Source organism: Galleria mellonella, unplaced genomic scaffold (assembly GCF_026898425.1).
Source record: "Galleria mellonella isolate WM207_F2 unplaced genomic scaffold, CSIRO_AGI_GalMel_v1 utg352, whole genome shotgun sequence".
In the NCBI taxonomy this organism is placed as follows: domain Eukaryota; kingdom Metazoa; phylum Arthropoda; class Insecta; order Lepidoptera; family Pyralidae; genus Galleria; species Galleria mellonella.
Genome location: NW_026442084.1, coordinates 5,372,560 through 5,399,599, shown reverse-complemented (window position 1 = coordinate 5,399,599; position 27,040 = coordinate 5,372,560). Strand labels below are relative to the sequence as shown.

Sequence of the window (27,040 nt, the reverse complement as noted above, 5' to 3'; positions counted from 1 at the left end):
CCATTTGTCTAGATTAGATTAAGAACAAGTGGGTATTCAGAGATTAGGAGATTGTATCAGTGGTGCATATCAAGGCGTTAACATTGTTTGCCTACTCATATTTCTACCAATAAGATTCTTTTTTAACACCAGAAAAATCCTAACACAAGCGTGATGAAATACGAAAACCTTGGAGAAAAAGTGTTTAATTACATGTGTCCTACAGAACCTATGATATTCATAGTGTTTGTTTACAAAACACGATTATCGCTTTTCATTTTTTTCGTGAAATTTAAAGCTGTAAGTCGTGGCTATGGAAAAGTATCCTATAACGTGGTAATCTTTCCTTATCTACCTACCAAATGTCTTTCTAATTTATAAAACCATTTTGTCGTTGAAGTTAAATGACGGAGTGGAAAACAAATACAGGGTCGAAATTATGACTTTTAAGAAAGTGTTCTCTCAGTTCAAATAAACATTCCTTCCCAAGAAATATGAGGTGGAAACCGAACACGGTGCGTCCAGCGACCGCTGGAAAGATGAACTTGACCAAGTTAGATGCACTAAATATTTTGTCACTTAAATCTCGGTTATATTTTTTTAACTTATGTACACTTTTTATCCGATGTCCATATACATACATATGTAACGGGAAATTAATAAATTCACCGTGTTTTTGTCCTTTCCGACAATTGTTTCGACTTCATCCGTACGTCTTCTTCAGGGGGCGTACGGCGCTTTGCGTCACACCGTCTCGCCTCGCACTGCGGTCGCATAGTTAATTAATTTAATTAGTTGAATTTATGAAATTCTCGTTACATATGTGTCTCAATTTCATAGGTAAAACACCCCCTAAAAATATGTTAGTTATTTTACCCTGTATGTTCACACAATTTCGAATTACGCGATGTCGTATTTTTAAATTACAATGCAAGACAATTCAACTGAATGCAATCATTTTATGAAAATGTTGTTCTTTGTTTTTCAACCATTGAATATTTTATTATCTTAAATGAAAATACACAATATTAATAATAAATAATAAATAGATTTATTTACTCTTCACAATTCATAACAGTAAAATACAATGTAATATGCTTATATTGAGGTAATCAAATTATAAATATATTATATAATAATATTATATTATTAATGTAATGTATTGTTTTTCAGGCACCAACACAGATGGGAACAATTATCTCAACAGGCGGCCTATCCCCCCTCCTTCCCTCGGCCCGGGACATGAGAGGATCCCTATTCGACCTCCTGGACAGGTAAACACCAATAAGTCTTATAGCCTCTGCAAACTGGATACGTTTTATACAGAAGTAAAAGTTACCTATATTAGGATATAGTAGAATCTCTTTTTTTTTTAAAATAGACTTATTTACAAGCTCTTTTAAATGGTAAACTTTTATGATTCTACTGCTGGGTTCGGAATTTTGTTATCTGATAACAAGAACTCGCGTAAAGCTCAACAGTTACTTTTAAATTTTTGTTGAAATTATGTGTATTTTAATGTAGGTATTACGTCTAAAATAATATAGCCATTTGAAAGCCTGTACAAGATCGACTTACAGCATGCGCGTTTGCTATTCAAGTAATCGTTCAGTTTATAAGATTTTGAGTTATGGACAATTCTCGATAGTAACACATAGTGTTATAATAAAAATTCTAAAACTACATACACGTATTTATTGCACGATTGGTAAAATTTTATCAGACAAACATTTTATCATTTTATAAAATTTTCTTTTTTTTCTTTGTTTTTGTTTTTTTTTTTTTATTTTATTGTAGCATGGCTTTTAGAGCTAGGAATTATATATTTAACTTTGCTATTAGAGCATTCCCTTAATTTAATGCTAATGACTTCGATTCGACTCTGTTTACTATGACTGTAACTTTGTAATGATACTACATCATATCCTTCAAGAAAAGAGCATATATTCCTTTTTAAAAGGTTGGCAGCACACCTGCAATGCCTTTGGTGTTGTGGGTGATCATGGGCGGCGGTAGTCACTTACAATCACGTGGGCCACATGCTCGTTTGCGCCCTGTGTTATATAAAAAAAAAATACATTTCTATTTAACATCATTTTATAAATGTACACGTGTACGTAATTAATAGAAATATCTGAAAGTTAATAATTACCTATTTAAAATATACGCGCATAAAACTCTGTAATTTGCTGGATTTCCAGGAAAATACTTGTTTACTCACAACATAAATAATTGTATTGCTCCAAAGCTGACTATTTACAATTTAACATATTTAATACATTTTCCTATATCTATTTATATATATAAGGCGTAAGCGAGATCGTTAGCCGTACGTAAAATTAAGAATTTATCAAAATTTTTTGTAACAAAAATTCAAAAACGGTAAAAAACGTAGTAAATTTTTCAACTCATGTTTAATGAAAATGTTTAATTTCACTTGTAAAACGCATGTTTAAAATGTATATACAAAGTGAAGAAAATATGTATAACAAAATTTTTAATCAGAAAGAGTATTCATCAAACCAAAAAAAAAAAAAAGATAAAATTATATTTATCTTTATTATTTTTACGTTTAAAACATAAGTCTTTTTTTAATGGCTAATAATGGAATGGTAACCCCGCCTGTGTTATCGGTATACAGTGGCGGGGCAACAGTAAAAGATTATAATAGGTGAGGAGAAAGGACAATTGACCCATCGTGACAATTTCAACAAACACGATGGTTGCCAGGGGGTTCCCCCTGTAAGGACGACCTCCTTATCTTTATAACGTATATTGCTAGCAATGGAATTAAATTCTATAATAAATAATTTTATTTTTAAATAAATATAACTTATTATGACCAATTTCTTAATATTATATAAATAGATTTAAATTTAAAACAAAATTAAGATATCTGTCATATATTTCTGAAAATTCGACACAACAAAATTTCAAAAGTTTGTAAGCAAAGCGTACGATACTGTTAAAGCCCAATGTCTAAATATATCGATGTAACTTATAAGGATCACTTAAACCGATTAGATCGATTAAATATTAATAACACTTGATACTTTATCAATAAATGTGATGTAATTAATTAACTGTAGCTGCAATATTAATATTCAATTCCCAGAACAAATTTCTCATAAATAAGTACATCTACTTATTACTGTACTTGAAACATTAAGTACAATCATTAGTTCGAGTGGTACAGGGGAAAATATGTCTTATTTTATAGGATACAAAGCTCAGTTTTCTTGCATTTGTTATGTAATATGTAAAAATATTCAGGAAAATCAATCGCACTCGTAGGGCAGCCTAATCTCTGGGAGCACTTGAAATTAGGGGTGTGCCAAGTCGACTTTTTTGTAACCGAATATTTTGGTAATCGTTGAAACATAATCGAATTCTGACTCGAGTTTGGCAACTCTGACTCAAGTACTCCATCAGACTCTAATGCTTGTGATGATTTGATTTCTAAAGTTTGATTTAAATGTGGATATTAAATTTTTATTTAATATTTTTTCTTTAATAATTAAGTAAAAACTAATATAATAATGAAAAAGAAATATAAAAACTAATAATAAACACACGACTACTACTAGAGTACTGTAAGTACTCGAAATTTGTATTCGAATTCTGTATATTGAGTATTCAAGTACCTGAGTACTTAGGTGTTCGAGTCAGTACTCGAGTGACTTCGTGCAACACTACTTGAAACACCGTTTCCCAATTCCAGGAGACGTCCTCGCCTCAAGTACCGGCACCGCCCCCTGCTCCTCCTATACCTCCTGCGGGCATCGAGCCGCAGAAGAAAAAAGCACTCAATACTCCAAGCCATAAGGTTGGTAATATTACCCCTCTGGATTACTTCCCAAATTAACATGATGCGAGTTTCAGTAACTTCGGAATTATATAGTAACTTTTCTACATAATTAGAGATATTTATTTCCTTTTATTGTACTTTTGGCAAATCCCATACAATTCGCAACTCATATCAGTTATTAATGGAATAATAGCCTTAAAATTATTAACTCGTCATTAATAATCTAAATCTAACAAAGACTTACTTGAAATTATTAGTTATTGAATTCATCATTGTCATCATCATCAACATATCAGCCGTTAACTGACTTCTGCTAAACAAAGGTCTCCGCCTTAGAAGGTTTTGCGTTGAAAGTTTTGGATTAGCAACCGCAGTTAGGTTTTGGCGATGTTTTTTTAAAAGAGACGCTACCGCCCATCCCTCGACCAATAAATTCACTTAGTCGCTTCTTACAACACGTAAGAAGGTGACCGTCTTTCCTACGGAAAAGGAAGGAAGTTAATGAATTGCCTTCTATTAATTTCTTTGCAATTATTAATAAAGTACTTTTACTTTTCCAGCCTGAAGAACTAGACGGAGACGTGAAGAATACTGACCAAGCGAATTTCACGGATTTCGTTCCTAATTCCCTTAACATACCTACCATATCAAGAATACTATCAGGCTCCAACGGCCGAAAAGAGGATATACCTGACGTCCTCTTGCGAACCGTTACGGCGAAACCACAACACAATCAAGAAAAAACATCTAAAAGTGACATTTACGTCACCAAAGATGCAGGAGTAACGCTTAGTGAAACAAACAGGGATACATCCACAGAAGGATCCGTTTTAGCTGTACTAGATCCCGAAATGAACAATCTAGATAGACCACTAATCATAGATCAAAATGGTGAAACCAATACCAGAAGAAATCTTCAGTACGCAACAAACAAACAGACAGATAAGAATGACAGTAGAAAGGATGATATTTATACTCCAGCGACAACGATCGGTTTCGAATTGCGAGATCCCGAAATGTCCACGGAGAGATATCATAATTTAGCTAATGTTAATTCTGATAAAAAGATACTGAAACAGGATTCTAAGAATAGTGGACCAGTACAAAGGCCCGGCGTCAGCTGGCCTTTCGCATGGAACGTTCATATTTATTTAGCAACCGCTATATTTACATTATTAGCTGTATATTCTATATTTAAGATCATATTCTATGATAGGTTCACACATTTGTTTGCACAATATTACTTCATAATATTACATTTACAGTTAGTGTTCGTCTGCCTAATGAGGATCTTCTTTATGTGCTACGATCCGTATAATATTAATAATTCGTTGCCAATTTTTATCAGCGAAATCTTGCTCCATGTGCCGGATATTTTCTTAAGCATAGCTTTCGCGAGCACGACGTTGTTCCTTTTATCACAAGCTATAAACTCGAAGAACACATGCTGTTCTTTCTTGTTTCGTCCAAGGACGATTATAATAGGTGGCACACTTCACGTATTGTCTTGTGTGATGTTGCATATCTTTGAAAATAGTAATACGGTTTATAGAACTCCGAGTGGAGTCGAAAAAAGGGTACTAGGTCTAACTTGCCAAATTATATTTATCATGGCATGCCTCACATTAGGGCTGTGCTATCTCTATGTATATAAATTGCTCAAATCTGTTGTTAAGAAAAAGAGTCATACCTATGTGAATAGCTACCAAAATTTGTATCAAGCGATACAGATAAATTTGGCTACTGCATTACTCTTTGTTCTGATAGCGGTACTCCAAATATTCGGAATATTTGGTATAAACCAAGTCAATATGGCCAAGCTAGATTGGTTGCAATGGGGATATCAGTCAACGTTGCGTTTCATAGAAATTACAATTATAGCTCTTATCTCTTGGGTCATTAGTTTGAAAGTTGGTATCGGGGCACATTTACAGCAAGAAAAAACAGACGGCACTAAGATTTCTGGATTAGGCCTGTTCCCATGTACTGCTGGCTCTAGTAACGATCAGTTTGAATCAGACTTTCCAGCAATATGCGGTACAAATACAAACCTTCATACCTATACATTAAGAACTGGCAAACCAATTTATGAAACAGCCGGACATCATCCCAATATGCCTGATCAGTGTTGCATGCCCGTCGACCATCCGCGATTCCAACTGAATACATTAACAGGGAATTGTGACAATAATTCTGGAACAGAAAACTATTCAGGACATAGTTCCATTGCCAATGCTGGTCATAGTAGTTCAACTACAGAATCCAGTAATGCCACATCTAGTCAAGGTGTGACCAATCATTTGATCAAACATCATCCTAACATGGCCGGGTATAACGGCATAGAATCTGCTTCAGATGATCACTACTCCAATTGTGATCCTGCGATTCAATCGTTACAAGGTGACGATCCTATGGACCATGAATATAATGTTATCCAATACGGAAGCAACAGTGACTTCATCCGTGACATTAAAAACCAAAACTACAATGGAGGTTCCAATCGTAGTTCGCACAACTTTAAACATATGTCTTACGATCGAGTATCGTCCAGAACAAATAGTAATCCACGGAAAAAGCACAGACCTAAAAATAAGATAGTTCAAAATTGCATGACCATGGGATATGACTCTTCAATGGGCCATCATTATCATCAACCGCACATGCCTGATGAGTATGGCAATTACAATACAGAGAATGCCTCTTATCACGCATCTGGGATTCAAACCTTGAACCCTAACAGAAGTTTCGGTGAAGGTTCAAGTCAACAGATAAGAAATTCACAGCGTCGTAACTCTCCATCGACTTCGATGGTCAATTCTAGTGGTAGTCAGAAACGTGGCAAAGGCAACGGATTCCCTGACAGACCAAAGTCGACTGATTTATATGGATTTACGGAAGATCCTAATGAGAGGAATTATCCTTGCGCTTTGGGAGGTACTCCACAGCCTGCACCAAGGAACTGTGGGTACGAAGCTTCGTACTCTCAACCTCAGGATGAAATAAATCCAAACGAATCAGAAGGGAACAGTATGCTAGTTGCTCAAAATGGTTTCGTTAGGTTCCGGCCTTTGGAAGACGAGCCTTCGCAAACCTGATTTACCATAACACTGTCGCATGCGGCAGAAAATCTTAGCTTTTGATAAATAAAGGCGCGATTGCTCGAACCTGAGCAATTCTTAATAGACCTTTGAATACGTAAAAAATTTCCTGCTTTCAACGTCATCGTGCGTAAAAGTAATGTAAAGATATTGTAAATGTATAGTTAAGTGTAACACAGCGGTATTTAAGAATATCAAAACATAACAGCACACTGTAAATAGCCAGTTTTTTAGTTTATAGGGTTATTGTATTATAATAAGTAATATTTTAATTATTAAATTTTGCCATTTTATTTTGAAATGACTTATATTTAATCATGATACAATTATTAACTTAAATCAATAAAGTGTTTTAAAAAGACATTGTCATAAAATAAAAGCTTATTTTCAATATAAGGAATCAAAGTATCAAGTTAAAAAAAATATTTGATTGTACTAAGTGTAGATACGGTATTAGGATTTTGCCAGAACGGAGTTGCCAAAAATTACAAAGAAAATATCATATTGGAACGACTTTATTGTACTATTTAATATTATAAATCGCCATATGGATGAATATTTGTAAAATTACTAAAAAATAAATAAATAACGAAGTACATTAACCTTATATGTCATATTAATTATATTGTATATATAGATGACATATTGTTCTTATAGCGAAATGACAAGCACTATTAACAATGTCATTTTGAAAGCAGATTTGAAATGAACACAACCCCCTTAGATATTGCCATTTTATATAACATAGGATATAGTATCGTGGTGTTTATGTAAATTATAATTGCCACATATATTAGATCATAAAGCAACAATTTAACTATATGTGATATCGATATAATGATTTTGTTTGGAACAAATCTGTCCATAGTTAATGTTTAAGGTTTATATATCAGATTAAAGGCTCTACACACAATCCGACATTTATCAATATGTTACTGTTAATAATGTGAATAATTATATCCCATTTTTTTTTGATATCTTGTCCAGTCCTTGTGAATGTCTATTAAATTTTATATAGAAAATATATTTAATGTTGACGTACAGTGTCCAATATGGTTTATTGATACAAAATGAAATAATAGTTTCTGGTTTCAATCGTTATGCCAACAGTTCGAAAGAACCTACTACCATAAATAAATGTAGATTCTTAAGAACTGACATTGTATACAAGGCATATAGGAGTAAAAGCAAAACAACGTTGACCAGTCGTATATATTTGCGTATGATAAAACCTGATGCAATTGTAAAGTACTTGAGATTAATGCCGAAGACATTTCTTGGCATATATTTATTGGTTATAGTAGAACTTATAAAATTTAATGTTATAATAAACACGTACACAAGTATATGACTCAAGGAAGCATTTTGCCTTTCACGGGCAAAGATTCTCGCGTTTGCAAGTCTATTATAACTATCATGATAAAATATCATATTTTTGTCATAATACTATATTATTGTGGGCACTGTATAATTAAGAATCTGTTGACTCCAATATTTTCAAAATATAATTTATATGTTTTATCTACATCGACTGTTAGAATAATGTAAGATCGATATTAAAAAGCAACTCTCTATACCATCTCTAAAAGCAATTTTTTAATTTTATATTATAGCAACACTTATTACGTTCTTATTATGATCCTCTGTGAACTAAATTTAAAATAGATTTTAATCAAAACTTTTTTTTGATCTTTGAATCCTTGTTTTGGATCCGTAACGTTAATAATATCACTAAACTATTAATTTTTATTTTTTAGAGATGGATTTAGAGTAGGCCCCAATCTAATCTGAATGTCATAAGTGTTACCAACAATAGATTTCTCATATAATTATTAAAGGGTAATAAATTTTTAAATGGCAATGTCATTAATTTCTGCCTAGTCAACATAAATCAACGTGAAACCTATCCTGCCATGTTTGCTAATGTTATTTTATCACTAGACTATATTATCCGAAACATATTTTACCATCTCGACGATACTCCATTAATTAAAATGTAAAACTGGAAAAAATCTATTTTATAATGTAACGGAGACTTATATATCGCGAATGTCGAATTTGCATATGACAACTCGTTATTGAATGTTGGCACTAAATAGATAGATAATATTAAAAAAAAAATATAATTGTATAAATTAGACGAAAATTATTAAATATTTATAAACGATAAATACACAATCGATTCATCGTTTTGATTTTTAACAGTGACATTAATTATAATGGTGTAATCATAACGAAATTCCTATGTAAATATACTACATAATTATGTGTATGGCTGTCATACAAGATATCGATAACCATTTTTTAATTTTATTTTTTTAATTAAGTGTAAATAACTTATGTGGTACCGAGACGTATCCGTGTGGGCGTGGTAACGCTCATTTGTTGTAAATTATAATTTTTTTTTAAATATTTTCAAGACTGTACCTTTATCATTAAATAAAAACAACTGTAATATGTATAAATAAATAAAAAAAGGTATTGAAATTTGATATTTTATTTACTCTACCTACGTTGGTACTATAAGAATAAATTTCTTATTCTACGCTTGTACTAGTGTCATAGACTGAGGATAAAGTAATTGGCATTCTGTTTCTACGACTAACTATAATAATATTTCTAGTGGTGGCAGCACAATTCGACAACGCTCGACTGCCGGCCGGAGATCTTAAACATTACGGAGTATTAATAAACATTTACATTCTACAAATACCATCGCTTTAAATTCAATAGAAATTAACCACAATGGTTTCCAAAGGGGGTCGACCTGACCTGAGAGCAATGTTGCTAACGAGGACTAACAGTCCCCATGCACTAGTTTAGTGCACTTTTTTTTAATTCTTCATTATGGTTTCAAAAATATTAAAAATAATGAAAAAGTTGTCCCTTATAATTAAAATTAAATAAGGAATGAAATTAATATTTTTATGCAATATGAAATGGCAAAGAAGCTGACGGCCCACCTAATGGAAGGCAACCTTCGTCTATTAATATGATACCACAGAACAAACTATAATGCCCATAGTGCCATTCGTGTATTGCCATTTCTGAGGACAAAGATTTTATGTATGGAATCTATCTTATTTAAGAGCTGCTCTTTTGTCGGTGAAGCTCTTGCCACTCACTACGACTTTCAGCGAGTCTCTTCACCTCTTGATACGACACAACACCAAGTTTTTCCTTGATCTGCCTGATGTAACTATGCCTTGATCTCCCTCTTCGCTTCCTTTCTTCTATCTTAGCTTCTATAATAATGTTCATAAGTCCGTCGTGTCGTATCAAGTGCCCTAACATTTTTTCCCTTCTGATCTCAATAGTTCTTGTCTGGATGATCTTCAATGATCTTGAATCATGACCTTGAATATAGTTTACAAATAAAACGCATAAATCAACGCTTCAACAAGTCAAATATTATTCACAAATATGTACATATTTATAGAAATATTAAAACTAGGGTAACGTATCAAAATTAACGTTCCGTTATTGGTTACATTGTGCAGAAATTAAATATTACTAGACAAATTGATGTAGAATTTTATATATAAAAAATCATTTAATTACAATAATTTCTCAATTTTTTTTGTCAATCGCCTCAGTAACAATACAGTCGTTTATCAAATTATTCTGTTAATCACCTTAACAAACCGGTTTATAACACTTAGTTTAGTTAACAGTAAATTCTAATAATTTAATATTTTATAGTAATAATAAAATTATAATAAAAATTTGATTATTATACTAAATTATTCAAACAAAACCTAGTAAAAATATATAAAAACATTTGGGAGTCTAATTTTCACATATACTAGTAGAAATTAATAAATACTCAATAGAAATTGATTATTATTAAAATAAGAATGTTTCAATAAAATTATTTTGCAATTGAAAAGAAATAAAGTAGATCGGATTTGAACCCGTACCTTCTACACCAGTGAACAGTTGAGCTACCTCTTCATTGAACCACCCAACTCGAAATTTCACTTCACTTCACGACTATGTTTAGTAAAATATCGAAAATTTACTCATTTCTACTGAGTATGACTTACTTAGTCCTGAGTAAATACTCACTAATCACTAACTATAAAACATCATTTTATATTTAATAACAAAATGTTAAATTTTATTTTTGACATATGCGATACATTGAACCCTTTTATCATTTAAAAGCTCTTTTTTCTCAAATGTTCGATTCTGAGGTATCATTACTTTTAATTTACCTTTACCTAATATTTTATATTGATGATATTGTTAAATCTCTTTTATGGGTCATCATAAACTACATAGACTTAAATTTATTAGAAAATTAGTTTATATTGGTCCTTACAATAAAGATTTCATTGCTATATAAAAATGAAATTTATATTCGAGAGGTTTCGAGATAAGACGCTTCAGAAATGTCCTTATTGTATCTTTATATAATTAAAATTTATTGGCTACATAAGTTTACAAAGTCAGTAGGAACAATACAATTGTTTCTATTAATCAAAATAATACGACAGTTCTGTCTGAATTAAGTTTGGGTAGATCAAACATTTTTGATATGGTTTCAATCAAATAATAGTTTAAAAGCTGTTTTAAATATATTAATTAAACTTAATATATGTTAATATAAATAAATTGTAACCAGTACAATAGTCACATAAAATATTACAAATCAGTCTTCAAAAGAACTTATTCTCAAATCAATTAAATAAAACAATAAAAACAATGTATACTTACCTATACAAATTTGTTTATTGTATACAATTATATGTCGTGATCGCACCTTTATTGAAAAAATAAATAACTGTTTACACACAACGTAACCAGATTGTTAATCTTGTAACAATTTCTTTTTTTAGTACATTATTAAATATAACAAGAGATAGTTTATCAAATTGGACCAACAGAAAGGTATTTTTTGTTGTTTATTCTACTAACAGTTGCTCTGTATGTTCTATTACTCTGTATATCTTCAGATTAAGTCCTTTACAGAACAGGCAGAATATTAGTTACTGTAGAATAAATATCTAAATTCTTATGGTAAGCCACCATAATGTTGCCAGTAACTAAGCTATTAAATTGAACTGAATATTTTTGTAACAAAAATAGGGTCTCTGGAGTAGTTTATAATGTCATTTGAAATTTTTTAAATTATTTTTTTAAATGACAGTTAATGCAAGTTGCCAGTATTAAGGGCTTTTAAAAATCGTTATTTTTATTCATAATTTTAATAATTCTTTTTTTTTTATTTTTCATGTAGTGTATATGTTGCCAGTATTACCATATGCTATTCTGTATATAAAACCTAATTATTATGTACACAATTTCTTCTTGGCCGAGAACTGTTCTCCAAGCAACCTCATAACCTCACCATGGGACCGCCCACCGTCTTTCATTTGTCCATAATTCTCTTTAACGTACAAAGCGAAGTCATTCGCACCGCCCTTCCTAGCCGGAGTGGACACAATTACGCCATCTTTGTTCTTTCTGTTGAGAATCAGCTCGAAGGTGCCCTTACAGTAACCGCAGCATTTCTTTGTGATATCTATCGATTTGGAGTGTCGCTGAATTCTGAAGGATAGAAAAAACAAAAAAATTGAAAATAACGATATACTACTACACGTGTGAAGGTGGCGCCCTCTGAGTGCCTAGTTTTAATGATACTAATACAACTGTCGTTTGGGTCGCAAAGTTAAAAATTTTAGCTGCGCCTCTAGCGGATATTTTCGGAAACTCCATTCAAAACTATCGAACAATTAAGATGACCACGACTCATCGAAAGGAGAGAGCTTATACCCAGAGACCCGGGGGTAGTTGCCCCCGAAGTTAAAGCCGGGGTAAAGGGGAATTCCCCGAGACTCCCCACCAACTCTATCCTAGAGGGTATGAAGACCCCGGACGATAATGAACAACAGATGTACAATATAAAGGACTTAAAATATTATGGTGCTATCAACTTTCTTGTAATTCGATACTAAAATCTGTAATATTTTTTTTTTATACAACTTAGAATGGCAATCAAGCTGACGGCCCACCTGATGGAAAGTGGTAATCGTCGCCTATAGACATGAGCAGTACCATGGACATAACAGAGTATACTGTTTCACCCATGATACCCCCCACGCGTTGCCATTCCTGAGAACTCAGCTGTTATTCCTCTGTTGCCACACAGCTGCTTGACGGTTGAAACACGAATGGGACAGAGGTATATATTTTATATATATATATATATATATATATATATATATATATATATATATATATATATATATATATATATATATATATATTTTATACCATTCAAGTGATTAACATCAAAATTGGTATAAATGCACTTACATAAAAAATATTCTCGTTCTTTTTACAGGATCTTTGTTTGTTAAATATATCTGTGGCCATTCCATAAATAAAGAAGTAATGCGATGACATATCAATTATCAAAATAGCTGGCGAGGTTAAGTCATTGAGAAAAGGCCACGTGTGCTAAAAAGACTGACATCTCGATAATTATTTTTTTTTATACCACTGAGGTGCCAAACAAGCATACGGCCCACCTGATGGTAAGCGGTTACCGTAGCCTATGAACGCCTGCAATACCAGAGGCATAACGCGCGCGTTGCCGACCGACCCTGAAGAAACCTCTTTACCCCCCTTTTGAAGAACAAGAAAGAAAAGAAAAAGAAATATTGTGAGTTGATTAATATTTTACAAATAAACGTTCAAATATTTGATTCAAAACAGTTAAGCTTTGTTATTAAATAGTAATTTAAACTTTATCATTGAAATAAAAAAACCACTCACTTGTAACCACACTTGGTGCATTTATATGAATATTTGTAATATATCTGCAAGTCGTGACACCTTGATATCTCGCCTAATTCAGGAAATTTGCGTAGAGCATGTGTTGCCCTGTAAAAGAATAAAGATTATAAGATATGACCTTGAATAAATGGAAACGCTGTTTTAGTGTAGGTTTTAAATAGCGGTGCGCGAATCCAATTTTTTTCATTTGAATAATTAGTAATTACTAGTTTTATAACTTTATTACTAAATTATAAAATTATATATATTACTATGTATAGTAGTTTTTGTATTCGACTAAATAACTAAATAGTAATTCAATACCAACCACTAATAATGAAAATAGTCTTTTCTCTGTATCTACTTAACTTTAACCCCTTACTTTACCACCATAGGTGATAGTGATTTTAGCAATTAGTAGAATTAGTAGTGGAATACTGTGTTTCGGTTTAAAGGGTGGGATATGGTAGTGAATTTACTGGTCACAGAGGAATAACACCTGAGTCCTCAGGAATGGCAACGCACGGGGGGTATCATGGGCGAAACAGTATACTCCGTTATATCCATGGTACTGCTCATGTCTATAGGCGACGGTTACCACTTTCCATCAGGTGGGCCGTCAGCTTGTTTGCCATTCTAAGTTGTATAAAAAAAAAAAAAGAATAATACGTTTGGCAATTTAGTTGACGATTATAAAAAAAAAACAACTTTACCATTTTTTCCATAGAGGGCCATGTCCAGCCCGTAGTTCGCCGTCTATGAGCCAAGTAGCCGCGTGACACAGTTCGTGTATCAACGTGTCGCGGAGTCGCTGTGGGGTGTCTATCACTTTTGTGGATAGCTTTATACTCGACGTCCTTCGCCTGTCCCCTTTAGAGTTCTTTAGTAGACGATTCGTTGTCGTCCTGAAATTTACATGGTTTTTATTCAACACTAACCGTATTCTACGGCTTTGCCTGCGCGAAGAAATATACATATAAAGTATCTTATGTGCTAAGTTAATGTATAACTTAGCAGTATACTAAATTCCTTTTTATCCAGTTTTTGCGTTACAAACTTTCGAAATAATTTTAATAGGATGAAATATAAAACAATCTAATAGCCCGACTGTTAAGTGGTAAACGTCGCCATCAACTACATACCGTCTATATGAATAATACCAAGAAAAACTCACTGGCATTATGGACGAAAAAATACTGGACTGCAAAAAACTGCGTTAACCTTTATAATATAAGCAGGGCGCAATATACCCAACCAGGTCGACCTCCTCGCGGTTCTCCCTGGAAACTATCATGGTTAATTCCTGATGAATTCATCATGATGGGCTAACTAACCTGTTTTCATTCTCATCTATCACCCTTCACTGGTGCTCCGCCAACGTATCCTGTTAGCGCAGGCGGGATTACCATACCATTTTCACCCATCAAAAAAAAAAATATAAGCAGGGCATAAATAGGCAATCAAAAAGTTAAATACTGTTAACAATTCCAAATTAAAAGAAAGATTTTTAGTGCATTTTATTGCTCAAAAATTTTATAAATTTCTTAGTTTCTGAAATTGCAATATTTCATTATATTCTCATACATTTCATAAGATGTCACTATTAATTTCTACTATTCAATTTTAAAATAAAACTTCATTTGTTGTCATTCTTAGCAATACACACTTTACTAATATTATAAATGTGAAAGTGTGTTTATTTGTTTCCTCTTAACAGCTTAATCAAGCACTAGGAAATTTAATATACATACGCTATATGGTATTGATAAGGAAATAGGCAGTTACTTATTCCGGTCTGGTAATATATCCCACCCAGGAACTCGAAGTCGTGAATGCAAGTAAGTAGACGATAGGCACACTCTACTGCGTTCACTCAATTTTTTTTTATAACACAGAGGGCAAACGGGCATGCGGCTCACCTAATGGTAAGCTGTACCGCTGCCCATGATCACCTGTAACACCAGAGGCATTACAAGTGCGCTGCCGGCTGTATTTTTTATTTTGGAAAAAAAGTAAATGTTAATCACCCAGCAGTACTCCTGAGTTTACTGTCCCACAGTATAGGCATGTCTTCTTCTAGAGTATTATCGAAGACTATTTCATTAAATTCGGTGTACAATCGCCTGGCCAATTGTTCCCGCATTGTCTTATAATTGTCCTTATATTGAAAAGCTTCGGGGTGACACCGCCACGTCGGAACATTGTCTATAACATATAAAGGAAAATATTGGAACACTTGATAAGAGAGAACAAAATTATGAACATCATGATAGAAGGAAGGAAGGGAAAGAGGAGACCAAGGCATAATTAAATCAGGCAGATCAAGGAAACAGCGTCGTAACGTATCAAGAGGTGAAGACACTGGCTGGAAATCGTAGTAAGCAAAAACTCCACCGACAAGAGTGTAGCTCTTAACACTTAAATACCTGAAGTTTCAAATTTGATACCGGGGTTATAAATCGCATTGGGCGCCTACAATTGATTTTATTTTAATATTTGGCTGTTTACATGTTACCAAATGTTTTTTGCAAAATAAATATATAAAAATATCGTTTTGATTTTTATACTGTTTTTCCCCATTAGTAAACACAGTAAAGGGTACACTTTTAATTTTTTAATTTGATCTAAAAAATAAGGCTTTTAAGGGTTAAATAGGAACGAATGAATAATAGAAACTTGTTTAATATATTACATTTTTAATAAAATATTGAGTTAACTCAAAATTAGCAAAATGGGTTTTTTTTTTAATGGATGATAATGGAATGGTAACCCCACCCGCGCTATCGGTATACACCGGCGGGGCACCAGTGAGGATGAAGTAGGTCAGTTAGCCCATCGTGACGAATTCAACAAGAATTGTTCACGATGGTTTCCAGGGGGAACCACATGGAGGTCGACCTAATAAGGTATATTGCTAGCAATGGGGCTGTCAAACTCCATTGTTAATAATCCTTTTCCCCCCAGCAAAATGGGTTTTTGTTTTTGAAGGGGAAGACCAAACAATCAGTTACATGGGACAAATAAAGGAAGGGCTAGGTGTCCTGTCCAATACGAAGGTCAAGAACATAGCCCGAGAGCTGGTCGGAGGAGAATACATGAATACATTGTCTTTTAGATTAAAATAACTGATTTAGTCACAATTTAGATTTTTTTTTTGTGAGACTCAATCTTTATTTATTAAATAGTCAAAGAGAAGTATTGGAAATTATTGTTTTTCTAAAATGACAAACCATTAATACATTATCACATTTTAGATTAGCTGCAGTATCATCATCATCATCAGCTGCAGTATGAACACTGTTACATTTTAAAAGGAATTTTGTTGTTAATATTTTATTTATAACTAGCGGCCCGCCCCGGCGTTGCACGGGTGGACATTTTTACATTTTAAAAAGAGGCCATAAAAGCTGCACACGCGACGGAAGCTTAAAAATGAAGTAACTTTTTCCGTTTTTCTAATTTCCCTTCACTGCTCTGCTCCTATTGATCGTAGCTTGATGAAAAGTATACTATAACCTGCCCAGGAGTATGAAGAATAATTGTACTAAGTTTTGTTAAAATCCGTCGAGTAGTTTTTGTTTTTATAATGAACATACAGACAGACAAACAAAAATTTTACTGATTGCATTTCTGGCATCAGTATCGATCACTAATTACCCCCTGATAGTTATTTTGGAAATATATTTCATGTACAGAATTGACCTCTCTACAGATTTATTATAAGTTTAGATAGATTTATAAGGGATACTAGTCACCTGCTAGAGAGCCCATAAAGCTTAACCTCTTTACTGCAACATCTGGCGTAACAGGCAAGTTTTCAGTTTTGTTCGCCAAAACCTTAGGAGTAACAGAAATGTTTTCAACCTTTTTCGTTATTAAACCCACATCATTGTTATCTATTTCATCTTTCCTCATAATCTCTACTAATTCTGTTACAGACATGCCTTTTGTTTTTTTCGTTGTGCTGTTCACATTACGAGTCCTTACAACTCTCGTCCTTGGAATATCAGGGGTATTTGGTACTTTTTCTGTATACAATTTTTTCTTTGATTTCTTCTCCGTATCCCCATAATTCATAACTTTTCGTTTCACATCGGAACCTGTTAAATATAACTGTTTGTTTTTTTCCAAATCACTCCTAATATTTTCCTTATCACTATCTTCGTCATCATACTGTAGTTTCTTTGAAACACCATCCATTTTGGGATAGTTGTGTGATATGGTTTTGAAAAGTGTAGGAATCGATTTCCAAGCTTCGCCATAAAGGTCATCTAACAGTTTCTTCTGTGATTGTTGTATTTTTTTCATGGAACATTGTTCTAAAGATTCATTTGCTATATCTCGAGGTGTTGAAGGCACTGTTTCATATCTGGGTGTAGCAAGGATTATGTTTTGGGCTGGAGACCATCCTCCAATACTGGGTCTGGCATTTTTGGGTTCTGATATAGAAACATCTTCCTTGGAACAATTAAATGACACCTACAATAATAAACTTCTTTTTAAATGAATTTTCATTTATATGATTATCTTAAATTGTAAGTGTTAAATCTATTTTTATAACCATAAATATGTATAAAGGGAATTTTATGAACTTACTTATGTTAATTTTAAAATAATATTTTAAACCATTTAAAAAATAAGCAATTTTAAATTTTTTACTCGATTTTAATAACATTTTTTTTGGAAAAGCATAGGAATGAGAAAAAGGGGACTATCATACTGATTACTTTAAGGTGTTTTAAATTATTATAAAATAATTGTCAACAAGACTGATGCCAAATAATTGACTTGACAAACCACATCAAATGAAATCCTATTGTAGTGTACAATAAAAATGGCCTAAAGACTGTTAACACCAGGGGACACTGCTTTCTTATGATTAGTAGCTTTTTTACTTAATTATGGTAATAAACAATTATATGGTATGCCTTATTAGTGATTGGTCATACACAATCAATTGATCTTATTTTATACACAATCATTGAATCTATGATCATAGCAAACATACTCTTATATTAAAAAAATACACTTACATTTCCATTCTTGTTTGGACTTTTAATTTGTTTGTCAGAAATGTCAATTTTTGGTAAACTCTCATTTGTCGATTCACAGGAATCATTTATGATGATTGGGGAATAAATTAGTTGAGCATTCTGTACCTGTAATTGGAAGAAATAATGTAATGTATTTTTGTTATACATATATATACTTTTTAATTCGATTCATATTGTGATTTCTATCAACCAAAGTTATGCATGTAGGGTACAAGTATATAGTACAGGAAATGATTTCAAAAGCTTATGATTATTAAAAAGAAAGTACCTAAAAAGTATTAATTATGAAACTTAACTATTTCTCTTATTACTTACACATACATTAAATTTCTATTTTATGTAGTAATCTTTACACATTTTTTAATAACATAAGAAATAACTTACACAAAGTTGCATCAAAAATAATATTATTCATTCAGAAAGTATGTAAAACATATAAATAAATACTCACATTATTGTGTAAATCTGATTTCAGTCTATCAAATGACTCATCAAGAATTATTACATCTGAGCTACGATTGAGCTTTGATAATTCTTGATCTATCTTCAGCCTATTCTTCTTTAGAGAGAGCTTCAAAAACCCTGTAAAGTGATATGGTATGGAATTAATGTCAATAAATCACTAAGGAATCACTATTCTTTATACAGTAATTTATTTATTTATTATTGACCATATTACTAAAAATATTTGGCACAAAAGGTGGACTTATTGCTGACTCTCAGTCAGCTTTTGGCAAAACAAAAATTATGTCTTTAATCTACATATAACCAACAGTCTACTCTGTAGGAGAGTAAAGAAATACAGATTTCATGCGAGTCTTATCAATCAAAAGATTTTTTAATAGATAATAATACTGATATATACATAGATGTCTATAGGCGACAGTTACCACTTTCCATCAGGTGGGCCATCAGCTTATTTAGTATTCTAAGTCGCATAAAATAAATACATATACCAAAGGTGCAGGTGCTTTTTTTTAATGGATGTTAATGGAATGGTAACCCCGCCTGCGCTAATGGTATACACATGTATGGCAGGGCACCAGTGTGAGATCATAGGTGAGGATGAAAAAGCAGGTCAGTTAGCCCATCATGACGAATTCAATGATAAATAAGTCATGATGGTTTCCAGGGGGAACTGCATGGTGGTCGACCTAATGGTGTATATTGATAGCAATGGGGACTAACCTCTACTTTACTAACAATCTCTCCTCCCTAAAATATATAGTGCAGGTGCTGTTACTATTCTGGTAATCCTGCCTGTGCTGTTGGTATATGCTGAGAATACCAGTGAGAGATGAATGATAAATGAGATGGGGGAATCGTGTGATGGGTCAATCTGGGTGGGTATTGCTAACAATGGGGTACAAGTTCCAATTAGTAACAATCCCTTCCCCTCTCAGTAGAGCTTTGTATCCAAAGATCACTGGGGTTCCTTTCAGAGGCCTGACGTAATCTAAGCTACCTTCTGAAAAAAATTAAGTTGGAAGGACCAACACATTTTGAACTAAGGTGGATCGCAAGGGTAAATTTGGAAATGCCGGGAAAAAATTAGTGTTTAATCAATAGACAAATTAACAGGTTAAAATACTGTAAAAGACTTTAAATAATTAATGTACCGGTAAAAATACAGTCTAGAATCTTAACATTATGCACATGGGCTCTATTCCTATATGACATAGGAACTATTAACATATTTAGGAAACACCTATGGGAGATATTGGATTCAGCAGCAAACAATTTGCTTATTGAAATAAACAGTATTCTTTTATTGTATTATATTAATACAATAGTTTACTAGTTGTGTCCATCCCAGTTTTTTCACTTTCAAATGACAATGCTACTTACGGTTCTTTTGATCATTTTTCGTATTTTTAGTTTCCATTTTTTATTGGTGTATTTTTTATGCAAAATTGAAATGAGGAGAAGGAGGTGCGAAGGATTTACAGTTTGTCGTAAAAATTATTCAATTCAAATAATATGTAAATCGTGCGCGGCCGTTATCATAGTGATGACAGACAGATAATGTTGACATGACATTAGCATCTATTTGGAACGTCAAATTGACATTTCAGTTACAGATTATCTACAGACTACAGTGTCGTTTTGTTGTAGATATTACATGGATAGATGGCACTCTATTACTAAAATAATTGTTAACTAGTGAATTACAATATTTGTGTTAAGTAATTTAGAAAAACATATTGCAAACGTTATATTATATTATTTTTTTAATTTATTTTATATATTAATACCTGTGTATAGCAGTTTGTAATAGCAGTCTGTTGTAAAAAAAACACCAAATGTATGGTGTTGTATTTATCACCCAATAGATGTCTCTGCTCATATCGCTATTGAAAAACAATAATAATTTTCTTTATGGTAAATATTGTCCGGGGTAAATAGAGAACCAGATTTGGCGGGCGGGGAGGGGAGTGTTTGGAGAGGCGAGAGCAGCATCTATAGTGGTTATCAACGTAAACATGAACGTAATCGTAACGTCATCACATTCAAATATTGTTATATAGACCACATTTCGATAAATTCACTGAAAAATATAACATAATTTTTATTTAATTAGATGTTACTAAAATATAAATAAAAAATAAATTTAGAGTACACGCAGGGGATTATTAATAACCAGGATTAGTTGCCACATTGCTAGCAATGTAGTAACGGTTCGATTTCCATGCGGTCCTCCTTAGAAATCATTTTGATTCATTTCTGAGAAATTCCTCATAACTGACTAGAATTAATTCCTTGTCGATACTCAGTCAACACAAACCAATAACGCTGGAGGTGTAACTATTACATTTTCCTTTAATAGAAATATCTACCTAACGAAGAAATAGATTATTAGTAATGGCGTTTAATAACCTCAATCTAGAGGACCCACATAGATGTGGGTCCTCTTGGAAACCACCATGGTTAATTCTTATGGAATCGTTAACCGACATGCTTTTATCCTCGCCTATCATTACTCATTGGTGCCCTGCTAGCGTATACCGACAGTGCAGAAGGAGTTACTATTCCATCTTCACCCATTAAAAAAAAGTATTTACTTTTACAAAGGTATCAATCGAGGATACCTCCAAGTATACTATTTATAATTAGGTACTTCTTTCCATCCAAAGCTTCAAAGTTTGATTGGAAAAGATCGCTTTTAGAGATAAGGGCGCCCATTATTTTGTGTATTTCCTATAATTTTTATTCGGATTGTTATATTTTTAAATTCATTACCATTCATACACACAGAAGTAGATAGGCAAGTAACTAATTCAACACGCACTCGCCGGATACTTTTCTGTTAAAAATTGCTAGGTAGATATCACGTAATTCTATTGAACCATAGACAATTTATTTACAAATCAATGCTTATGACTATAAATACTGTTTGCAGTGCATTATATTGGTGTTGCAGTGATCCAAAGCCTCCGCAGAATGGATTTGCTATGCCTTTCATTTCAGTTTACGCAAGCCGAGCAAATTGTGTTTGAGTCGAGACATTTATGTAGGTCAAGAATTGTTCTCTTTTGAAATAGTTCGCTCTCGGTGCTCCGTGATTAGATGCTGCGTCGTTTGTTTTCTTGTCTATGGTAAGGTTTACGCACTCTACCTGTAGAAAGAGAATGTTTGATACAATCTATGACTCATCTAAGCCGTCGGTCAAAATAGCTTTTGGATATAGTCAGGTGGCCCGTGCTAACTCTAAACTTTTATGGGCACCAGAATGCAAGCAGAGCTTTCAGCTTTTCAAAGACATATCTGAGAGTACATATACACTTTTTTATAAGGGCCAGACCTGTCCTGGAAAATAATATTAAACACGTCAATGTCTATCATTATTTATCGTTACATCGCCAATGTATATTATAAATTTTACTGTATAGTGTAAATTGCTAATATTGGCGGCAATTATTTTCCATTAAAAGAAAACCGCATTTGAAGTGAAAGTATAAAGCATTATGTATTGTATTATATACTGTCGGTTGGAATCAAACTCACGACCTTTACCTAACTACTAAGGTTTTCTTAAAAGGTTTCTTTTGCTAATAAAGTTTCTTCTAACAGGTAAGGTCGCGTACCTTCTTAATAAGGAGAGATTCTTATCTGATAGGTATATAATTGGATATTTTTTAGTTGTTTCTGTTACTAACAGTACATTATTAGATACCTATATCGAGTTATATTTTCGATTTTTCTAGATTAATTTGTTTATATTCAATTATTTAAATAAGTACTTAGAATGCAAAATCTTACATAAAAATTGACGCATGCGCCGTGCACTACGTATGTCTCTGCCGTCACATAAAATGGCGTCGGCATTTTATAAAAGAGAGCATCAAATTAAAACTGTTAATGTTTTTAATCACAAATTATCCCGTTTGTTTTTATTAAATTATGTTTAAAATAAAGTCGCATTTTAAGGCGCGAACGTTTGTTCGATTTTCGAATTGTTGCACGGCGGTGACCTTTGACTTTAGACCGTGAATGTCCAGTTAGCAAGATCTCTGCACTCTCCTTGTTTGTTACATGAGATAGTTCAAGTTACAGTAGAGTCAGCTGTTTTCAAAAATCGAATGTCTGCCACTCCGAAAATCCAAAGGCAACGGCAGTTTGACGTCAGCTATAAGAGTGCGCGGACGGAATACGATTTCGACCATGTAATGGTGAGTGTGAAAAAAAAATCGGCGAAATGTTACGAAATAGTGATTAGATGATAGAGTAGTGGCGTTATTTTTTTTTAATATCAAGTGTAATAATGCATTCAAGTGTGCTTCTCGTAGAAACAGTGATAGTGGATGTTGTGTGTAGTTTTTTTTTTTCTAATGCACTAATATAGTTTTGTTTTTATTATTCTCTAGAAAAATAGAGTGTTACTACACATTACGAGTGGTGGGATTAAAAAATCGATAGAGATGCGTGGATGTCTAGTATTCAATACCACGTGGTACCTATATCTTCATACCATTACGTCTACGTTCTATATGTATATCGTGGATAAATATCAGATGGACAACTTATCGCTTATCTAGTACATAATATATGTAAAAGCATCATAAAAAATATATACTACTATATAAATTAAATAAAAATTCTATTCGTAAGCGCAACTTAAGAACCATTGGATTTGGTTATTTTTGACCGCTTGTTTGAATTGAATTATTTTGTTTAATTCTGCTACCATTGGTACGTTTGTGGAATTAAACAAAATAATTCTATTTAAATAACCAGTGATATGAACTCCCGCAAAATAACGCCTAGTATGGTAAAATATTTTTTAATGTTTATAAATAAATTGGACAGGGCCTGCGAGTATGAAATAATAAATAAATGGTTTAAAAAACTTAATATAAATACTAATATAGATTTTAATATCGAAAAAAAAAAACCATAGTGCTTGTACTAGCTTAGTAGCTAATATAAATAAAATACAATAACATATTTATACTTATATTTATACAAATATTGTTTATACTTATACAAACTATACGTTATTGTATTTTCTTAATTTTTTTTTAATTCTTGCAAACTTCATGTTCTAAGAAACATGGATAATTTAAGAATTCTTTTTTATAAACATTTTCTGTTTAATTAGACCCATAATTTATACGGTACGAACATAAAGTCGATACCCTACAATAACAAAAAAAATAAAAAATAAAAACAGCAATTTATGAACATATCACGTAACATATATAAAGATATACAGCCGAATTAAAAAGTAATCTTATTTTAATAAAAAGGAGGAAAAAAGAAATTATAAATACGTATTTAAGCTACCTCTGTCCCATTCGTGTTTCAATCGTGAAGCAGCTGTGTTTGCATGGCTGTGTTTCGGTTTGAAGGGTGGGATATGGCGTGAATTTACTAAGTACAGAGGAATAACACCTGAGTCCTCAGGAATGGCAACGCATGGTGGGTATCATGGGCGAAACAGTATACTCTGTTGTGTCCATGGTACTGCTCATGTCTATAGGCGATGGTTACCACTTTCCATCAGGTGGACCGTCGGCTTGTTTGCCATTCTAAGTTGTATAAAAAAAAATACCTACTATAAAAAAATCAATATGAATGATTATATTTTATAGAACTGATCGATTGATTATAAACAGTTTCTTTGTATTTCTATGGTTTAAATTTAATAAGCACAATACTATAAAAAAAGATGTATAATACATGTACTTATTCATTAATACTAATATTATAAAGCTGAGGATTTTGTTTGTTTGAACGCGTTAATCTCAGGAACTACTGGTTCTAAATGAAAAATTATTTTTGTATTAGAAAGTCCATTTATCGAGGAAGGCTTAAGTAGTAATATATATATTTTTATAGGGGGAAAGGGATTGTTAGTAATGGAGATTGAGAATCCCATTGCTAGCAATATACCCAACCAGGTTGACTTCCTTGCGGTTTCGCCTGGAAACTATCATGGTTAATTCCTGATGAATTTATCATGATGGGCTAACTGGCCTGTTTTCATTCTCATCGATCACCCTTAACTGGTGCTCCGCCAGCATATTCCATTAGCGCAGGCGGGGTTACCGTTACCATACCATTTTCACCCATAAAAATATATATATACAAACATGATTATGAACATATTTATGTATTTACTAACAAACAATATGGCTTCTGCCCGAATAAATAATAATAATTAATTTCTTCTCCTCATTGTATGTACCGATTTTAGTAATTAATTTACTCCGTGACAAATTGTTTACAATGTACAAAAAATATTGAAAATAAAAAATGAAAGCGCCTGATAAAAAATAATAGCAAAACTGATTACGTTCTGTTTAAATCCATAGTAATCAACTAAAATTCGACTTTAATTGTGGTAAAACCAGTTATTTTGATTTAAAAACTAATCTACTGAAATGATTTTAATAAAATTTCTAAGGGACCAATCTGTAAGTATATCCTTTCGGATAAAAAATCACGGCCTATATAACTCACGGAGTTATGAGGTAACAAATATAAAAAATAAAGATACAAACGAATTGAAACCTTTATATTTTTTAAGTTGGTTGAAAACTAAAAAAATCCGATTATAAGAACCGCCAGTGGCGTAAAAATAGGGTGGCAAGGCGGGCAAAATGACACGGGCCCCGACCTGAGTGAGGCCCTAGTCCACGAGGTCAGGAGCACAGGAATAATCTAATATTTATTTATTACATAAATTAGTTAAAAGCAAAAAAAAAAAACAATTTAATTTAATGAATTAAAGTATTGACTTAAGAACATACACGAATTATACAAATAAACTCTCAAGACAAAGAAAAGCTACGCAACATTCATCTTTATTTTTTTTTTATATTTATATAATGGGAGGGTTACATTCGATGAATTTGCCACTAACACCAGATGGTATACTTACGTCACTGACGAATGCATACATAGAAGTTACACAATGTTATGAAATACCTAATTTAAAAGGGCCGTAGTGTTTAAAAGAACCAGTGACGTAGCTAGATAACCAAAGGCTTTGGGGTAAAAAATAAACTACGGCCTCAACTAAACTATTTAAAATGGAAATATAAATATTTAGTTACATTTAAATAAATCTGATTTATTTATATTTCGAATGTGGGAGAAATTTTCTTTAGTTCAATTTGTAGTTTCTAAGTTAGACTCTGAGGGGCCCTCTAAGCTTGGGGCCCCGGGGCATTGCCCCGTCTAGCCCCACGGTAGCTACGCCACTAAAAAGACATGCATTTATTCCCGCTATGTGTATAGTTCTGAACTATAGTTGTAAATTATTGATTAGTGTTAGAGCGAGCAATTGTTTTATCTATTTAATATTATTTTATAATATATAGGTATGCAGATAGGTATTTATTGTGATTATATTTTTCATTAACATGAAATTATCGATGAATAATTGGAATTTTTCGAAAACAATGAATTTCATAATATAAGTATAGATAAAGTAATGATTTAGCTAATGTATTACTACTTATTTTACGTAATATCAAAATATTGTTATCAATTTGAAGTCGTGTAACAAAGTGGATTATTACAATATATGTATATTATGTATATCATTAAATGACATTTTTATATAAACATTTTTTTTTGTACTGGGGACGTTGTAGAAAAAAATAACTATTAAAAAAAATATAACAAATTAGCTAACATCTAAAAATTAATGAAAACCTTTGAAGATCTAATAGTTTTTGTTTGTAGTTTAAAAATATTTTTGTTCTTCTATAATATTTTTATGCATTTTTTTTTATTTTTATATATAGAAAAAAAAGGAATATATATTTTTTATTATTGTTAAAATACAGGCGTGTTACATAAAAAAAGAC

General features: G+C 32.3%; 3 protein-coding genes across 5 annotated transcripts in view; 2 read left to right on the top strand and 1 right to left on the bottom strand.

Annotated features, from left to right (window-relative positions):
- LOC113519441 (uncharacterized) overlaps window positions 1-9,372 on the top strand; it is a 767,542-nt gene extending 758,170 nt beyond the window's left edge. For all 3 annotated transcript variants that reach the window (XM_052897047.1, XM_052897048.1, XM_026904557.3), the window contains 3 exons: window positions 1,153-1,253; window positions 3,701-3,805; window positions 4,348-9,372. In XM_052897047.1, coding sequence (XP_052753007.1) covers window positions 1,153-1,253; window positions 3,701-3,805; window positions 4,348-6,882 — 2,741 coding nt within the window. In that variant the 3' untranslated portion in view covers window positions 6,883-9,372. The remainder of the gene's footprint in view (window positions 1-1,152; window positions 1,254-3,700; window positions 3,806-4,347) is intronic.
- Window positions 9,373-9,436: 64 nt separating this feature from the next.
- On the bottom strand, window positions 9,437-20,756 carry LOC113519424 (uncharacterized). The gene is made up of 8 exons (XM_026904525.3): window positions 20,571-20,756; window positions 19,174-19,304; window positions 18,702-18,827; window positions 17,424-18,147; window positions 15,696-15,873; window positions 14,382-14,573; window positions 13,669-13,776; window positions 9,437-12,438 (listed from the first exon to the last, which is right to left on the bottom strand). Exons 1-8 carry the CDS (start codon window positions 20,605-20,607, stop codon window positions 12,180-12,182), a joined length of 1,755 nt encoding a protein of 584 aa, XP_026760326.2. The 5' UTR covers window positions 20,608-20,756; the 3' UTR covers window positions 9,437-12,179.
- A 2,588-nt stretch (window positions 20,757-23,344) lies between these two features.
- Window positions 23,345-27,040, top strand: part of LOC113519444 (solute carrier family 41 member 1) — a 93,825-nt gene continuing 90,129 nt past the window's right edge. Inside the window, exon 1 of the mRNA XM_052897172.1 lies at window positions 23,345-23,392. The gene's annotated coding sequence lies outside the window, so the exon portion shown is untranslated. The remainder of the gene's footprint in view (window positions 23,393-27,040) is intronic.